Here is a 6,125-nt window from a genome sequence, read left to right as displayed (position 1 = left end):
AAAATAAAATGTATAGTGAGAAAGTCTAAGAGGATATATAGCAAAATGTGGTCATTATCTTCCTTTTTGCTCATCTGCAATTTCTACAACATGAATATATTACCTGTGTATTTTGTTCGTTTTTAATAGGGGTTAACAGAATTTGAGTTCCCTTATAGAACATTAGTTTGAGCTGAATTTTACTAGTATTAACTCCAAGTTTATTAAATGTACCTGCTCAAAATCAAAGTTCATCATTTTGTTTGGAACAATTTTTGTCTGAGAATCAAATGGTCATGTAAATGAGGAAATAAACAGGCATAAAGTGACAGGAAAACAAGCAACAAGATAACTACCATCTTCATCCCACTGGCCATTACAGTTTAATAAATAAAGCTACAGTCAACCAAAAACACCTTTATTTTAGTCTTCAAACAGCAAACTGTTTACTTTCTATTCCAATATAATCATGATTAACTTACAAAAATTGGCATTTAAGATGCATCTTCAAAGCATTTCCCTTTAACGGGAAACTTAGCATTACAGAATCTCAAGATAAAAAAGTTTTTAAAAAAATCCATTTTGTCACCTTTATAAAACAAAACAGAAGCTAGCATAAGTCATGAAAGTCTACTCATACTTCAGGTCCTTCTCCTCCAGGAACCAGCTGCATATGAGAAAAAGAATGTATTAACAATACCGCATCAGAGTTTGAATTAATTCTGTTAGTAATAACTTCAAGTTTATTAAATGTACACAACATTATCTAAAAACCCATACTCCTCGATCAAAGCACCTTTCCCTCCCCCACTGCATTCCCACTTTCTCCAGATCATCAATAAAAACAAAACCACACCTGTTGCCATCGAGTCAATTCAACACAAAAAACTGTGAAAATGCCCCAAAAGGGTTTCTAAGGTTGTAATCTTTACAGAAGTAGACTGCTTGTTCTTTCACAAAGTGGCTGGCGAGATGAAACCACTGACCTTTCAGTTAGCAGCCAAGCACTTAACCAATGCGCTACCAGGGTTTACAATTCCCAGTATTATCAACTAATACTCAAACAGTGTCTCAGCAGTGATTTCTGACAATATAAAAAAATGTAAAAGCCCAAGCAAACCACTCTTTAGGCCCAATACCATATTCAAAAGCTCAGCTTTAGTGCCCTGACCACCAAAACATCCCTCTCCCATCTTAAGCACTACCGGGCCATGGGCATTTATGTAGTCCAGCAAATATTATGAGGTAGTTCTATAATCCCGGTCCTATGAAAATGGGCTAGTGTTTAAATAAAACAGCATTAGCTTCATGTATCTTACCATTGTTATATTATTTCCATTTAGCAAAATCTGATCCAATTTAGTAATCCTTCTTCCTTCTGGTGTGATTTCACTAAATAAAAAAATAAAAGAGGTTAAACAATGGTAATATAAGCCAACATTTCTGAAATATTTGTATTGCTAAAAAGGTTATTCTTCTATATAAGTAAATGTGAGATTAGCAATTATAACTTGCAAAGACAAAGGTTATTCACTGGGTAAGGTACATTCTTCCTCAAAGGTAGGTAAGAGTGAACTGATTGGCCTAAGAGCCCCAAAGACTGTTCTTCATAAAAGAAGTTAAAACTTGCCAACATGGTCAAACATGAAATGTTTATTAGCTTCACTCTTTTTCTTTAACACATCTACTATTGGTGATCCCCATCCATTAAAACAGTATGTAATCAATTCAATTTTGAAAGCTGAGATATTGCTCATGAGCTTTATAATTAACAAATCTGAGCCATCATTTGCTTTTTCTGTTACACAGTTCTGTCATAATGAGATAGGGACACATGTAAAGGGTAAAATAACCCCCACCAAATTTTCACATTATTAAGACTGCTTAAACTGCTGCTGAGGAGCTCTGGTAGCATAGTGCCTAAGGCACTTGACTGCTAACCAGAAGGCTGGCGGTTCAAACCCACCAGCCACTCCTCGGAAGGAAGGTTGGGCAATCCTACTTCCGTAGTGATACTGCCTCGGAAACCCAAGGAGGGGTCGGCATACAAGAACAACAACAACAACAACAACAAACTGCTGCTGTATTCTTCTGTGACTGTTATGCTGCATTATGAAATCTTAGGCCACTTCTCTTCCCTTGGACTGAGAGTAGAAGGCACAGCACATCCTTGAGATAGTCTAAACAAATACTCCTTGCTGACAGCAATTACAAAATCTAAACTGTTATGTCATCATTGGGCTGTTATCTTCAGATGCAGGACACCCTTTGACACATGTCCTGTTCAAACAAAAGAAAACATCTTTCTAAGCAAAGCACCAGAAGTGAAGCCCACCAGCTTCCAAAAAAGGATTACTTCGGGGATCCAGAGAGGAATATCACCCAGTTTCCAAAAGAAAAAAAAAAAAAAAGGATAACCTTGAGACCCAAGCCCCTAATTTGCTGGTTGTACAACTTCCACAGTTTGCTCCCCTATATTTGCTGTGTGTAGAACAAAGAATTTAGCTCAACGAGTGTGCCTCCTGCTACCTGGGGTCCCCATCCTGTGACAGTACAATAAACAGTTGATTATCAGCTCTGTGATTTCATCTGAGCAGATTTTTCTTTTTCTTATTTTTTATTGTAGTTTGGGTAAAAAATTTACAGAACAAGTTAGTTTTCTACTCAACAATTTATGTACATTTGTTTTTTTGTGACACTGTTTGCAATTCCTTCAATGTAACAACACTCTTCCCACTTCCACAGTGGGTTCCCCATTTTAATTCGTCCTTCTTTCCTGCTCTTTTTTGCCTTCTGAACTTTGTTTTTGGGCAAATTGCCCTTTTGGTCTTGTATGGGTGACTGTACTGAGGAGTACATTCCTCCCTGGTGTTGTTATTCACTCTGAGATCGTTAGGGTGAAAGCTGATCCCCAGAAGTGGGTTCTGTTCCAGGCTTGCAGGGTATCTAAGGGCCACAGTCTCAAGGGTTATACCAGTCTCTATCAGACCAGTAAGTGTGGTCTTTTTTATGATTTTGGATTTTGTTCTACATTTTTTTTTCTCCCTATCTGGGACTTTCTACTGTGAACCCAATCAGAGCAGTTAGTGGTGGTAGCCAGACACCATCTAGTTCTTCCGGATGGAGGCAGTGGAGGCTATGGTTCCTGTGGTTTATTAGTCCTTCGGACTCATCGTTTCCTTGAGTCTTTGTTTCTGTTCACTCTTCTTTGCTCCGGATGAGAAAAGCCTGAGCAGTTTTTAGTCTCATTCACCTTAAAGCTTTGTCTCTACTAATTTCCTAGCAATGTAGTAATAATTACATTAAGGTAATAACCCTCTGATCCAATTTTACTAGCATCGTGGGTAAAGTTTCTATCTTCAAGGTAATGTCAACAGGCAGTGTTTTCTCATAAATCATTTTACTGACTCAATAATATTAAAATTGCCTTAATTAAAAAGAACAATATTCCCCCAAACTTTTCAATTTTAACACTACTTACAACTCAGTGACATCTTCCAATACCATATCTGAAATTCAGTGTTAAGAAAATAAAATATGCCAGTTAAATTTACAGTCTTCTGCCTTTGTTCAATTTTAACGGTAACAGCTAACACAATAGCTTAAATTTTAAACACTTGTTATTGTTAGAAACTGTATCTTCTGTCAATACATACATCTTTTAAATGCTAACACAAGTTGCCCAAGAGTGAATTGATTTCTACTATAACCCACTGCCATCAAGCCGATTCCAACTTATAGCAGCCCTGTAGCTCAGAGTAGACTGCCCCATAGGGTTTCCAAGACTGTAAATCTTTACAGAAGCAGAATGCCTCACCTTTCTCCCACAGAGCAGCTGGTGGGTTCAAACCACCAACATTTCAGTTAGTAACCAAACATTTAATTATTGTGCCATCAGGGGTCCTTTATGATTTCTATAATAATAATTAGTAAATGTTGTTGTTGTTGTTGTTATGTGCCATCGAGTCGCACCCGACTCATAGCAATCCCTCCTTGGGTTTCCAAGGCAGTATCACTACGGAAGTAGATTGCCCCATCTTCCTTCCGAGGAGTGGCTGGTGGGTTTGAACTGCCAGCCTTCTGGTTAGCAGTCAAGTGCCTTAGGCACTATGCTACCAGAGCTCCTAATTAGTAAATAGTTATTATCTATAGCTCTTCCTGATATTATTAGTTACCTAAGAAAACCCTATACCACTACCACCTTTAAAAGGATACTGACAAAGTCATCAAAACCTAGAAGCGTTCCAACAATTTCCTTATCACTCTTCATCACAATGTGAATTCTTGATCCTATACATTTGTCCACAAGCTCTATAAATACAAAAGAAAAAAAAAAGAGAGAGAAAAAAGATTGTTTCAGCAATTCATTATTTCACCAACTATTTAAGTGGCTACTATATCAGTTACTTGTATATGGTGAAAGATAAACCAAGAAAAATATTCATTCTACATACAACTTGAGTTTTTATACTATAAATCTCTGTTCAATCACTACTTTACTGAAAAATTTCTCCTGATCTCCACTTACCTCTCCATTGTAGCAATTTACCATCGTTATAGTTTTAGATTTCAGATTAGTTAATTAATATATCAACTCTCCATTAGACTCTAAGCTCCATGAGGGCTGAAACCGTGCTTCTTTTTGCTTATCACTGTATGGTTAATAGGCAAAGTCTACAATACGAGGCATTCAAAAAGACCTTGTCAAATGAAGAAATAAAAACTTTTCAATTACAGCTTCGTCCATTAACTCAATCACTTTTCACCAGTCACAAGGTATCAGGGGAGAGGCATAATTATCTTCACCAGAGATTCCTTTCTATCACTACCTGCCTCACTCAACGAGGTCTATAATCTGGACTCTGATAGCAGTTTGAACGTCTACTTAGCCAGTTCAGCACTATTTGGTATGATGTTTATTTGTTCATTATCTATTCTCTCCACCGTTTGGTGTATTATCTGAAGGCAACGACTGTGATTTAAATTGCTGAACAGTGCTGAATATGAGTATTGTCATTGGTGTCTGGCACACAGCAGATGCTCAATAACCATTTGTTAAACGAATGGCAAATACAGCAAGTGGGATACAAGATTTGACCAGGTCTACTTTGAGAACCTTAAATGCCAGGTTTTGGGGTGGAGGGAGGCCGCTACCCACACCACGACAGAGGCAAGCTCACAACAAAGAAGACAGACTCCGCGTTTAGTTCACGGAGTGCAGACCTTTCTCTGGTGACGATTCGGTTTGGGCAGTCAAAAGTCCCTGCCTCAAGTGCACCAACTACGCTGAGGTTGAGACAGGAGCGGCCAGGGGCCACACAGACTTGGAGCGTAAAGACAAGCCGCGAACAGAAAAAGCAATTGGCCCCATACATTTTTCCCACATTCCGCCGCCTCGGCCGCAGCGTCTCAGCCACCAACCTTGAGCTTTTAGCTCCCCACCCAGCTCCTCGTATAAAACGATTACCTAGCGGCAGCAGCTGCGAGGGGTTTGTAGTAGCGTTAGCCGCCATGGCTACGCCGGAAGTGGCCTGCGTCTATCTACGTTGAGAAGGCAAATTTGAAAGAGCGCGCTTCCGCTTTCTTCCTCTGCCTGGGCAGGCTTGACCAATATGTGGCGGAGCGAGTGATCAGACCCAGGCCACGTGTGTTGCTCCCACTTAACTTGTTTCTTGCGAAGTACTTATTTGTATTGGCTCAATGTTCTGCTGTCTCAGAATGTACCCACCCACACCTCTCTCGAAGTTTAAAAGTTACATTAATTAACGATATCTTCCCTTGTGAATAAATTCTCCCTCTAACCCAGATGATTTTGGAAAATACAGATATCTTTGAGTCCTTAGTTTCCTTTAGAAATAAATGTCTATACATCTCAAGTCGGGTATCTTTTCTTCAGACCAGTAAGTCAATTCGTTTTTCCCACCACTAACTTGCTGTGTTGCAAGCTTTGTAAAAACTGTTTTCTTAAGGGGACTTAATGCTTTTAAAAGGCCAAAGTGCAGTAGATTGAAAACCTACAACCAACTTTATATATGTACTCGATGGCAGTGAGTTTGTTTTTTGTTTATATATAAATTATATATACATATATGTTGTTGTTATGTGCCGTCGAGTCGGCCCCGACTCATAGCGACCCCTCCTTGGGG

The 6,125-nt window shown here is 38.9% G+C and overlaps 1 protein-coding gene across 1 annotated transcript; it reads right to left on the bottom strand.

The window, feature by feature from the left end:
- Positions 1–613: 613 nt before the first annotated feature.
- Positions 614–5,492, bottom strand: LSM5 (LSM5 homolog, U6 small nuclear RNA and mRNA degradation associated). The gene is made up of 5 exons (XM_007945284.2): positions 5,447–5,492; positions 4,195–4,290; positions 3,461–3,488; positions 1,299–1,371; positions 614–646 (listed from the first exon to the last, which is right to left on the bottom strand). Exons 1-5 carry the CDS (start codon positions 5,490–5,492, stop codon positions 614–616), a joined length of 276 nt encoding a protein of 91 aa, XP_007943475.1.
- Positions 5,493–6,125: the final 633 nt, after the last annotated feature.

This window comes from Orycteropus afer, unplaced genomic scaffold (genome assembly GCF_000298275.1).
Source record: "Orycteropus afer afer isolate SDZICR_OR568_19922 unplaced genomic scaffold, OryAfe1.0 scaffold00008, whole genome shotgun sequence".
Lineage (NCBI taxonomy): Eukaryota > Metazoa > Chordata > Mammalia > Tubulidentata > Orycteropodidae > Orycteropus > Orycteropus afer.
Note: the sequence above shows the minus strand (reverse complement) of the source record. Positions and strands in the feature narration are given on the sequence as shown.

What these genes read in the sequence shown, in the direction of transcription:
- LSM5 (XM_007945284.2), bottom strand. Translation starts at nt 5,492, where the DNA reads ATGGCGGCTAACGCTACTACAAACCCCTCGCAGCTGCTGCCGCTAG. An exon ending in AGGTTTTGATGACTTTGTCA is followed by an intron (nt 3,489 to 4,194) that starts GTATCCTTTTAA and finishes ACTGAATTTCAG; the next exon opens with ATATGGTATTGGAAGATGTC. An exon ending in ATGGAAATAATATAACAATG is followed by an intron (nt 647 to 1,298) that starts GTAAGATACATG and finishes TCTCATATGCAG; the next exon opens with CTGGTTCCTGGAGGAGAAGG.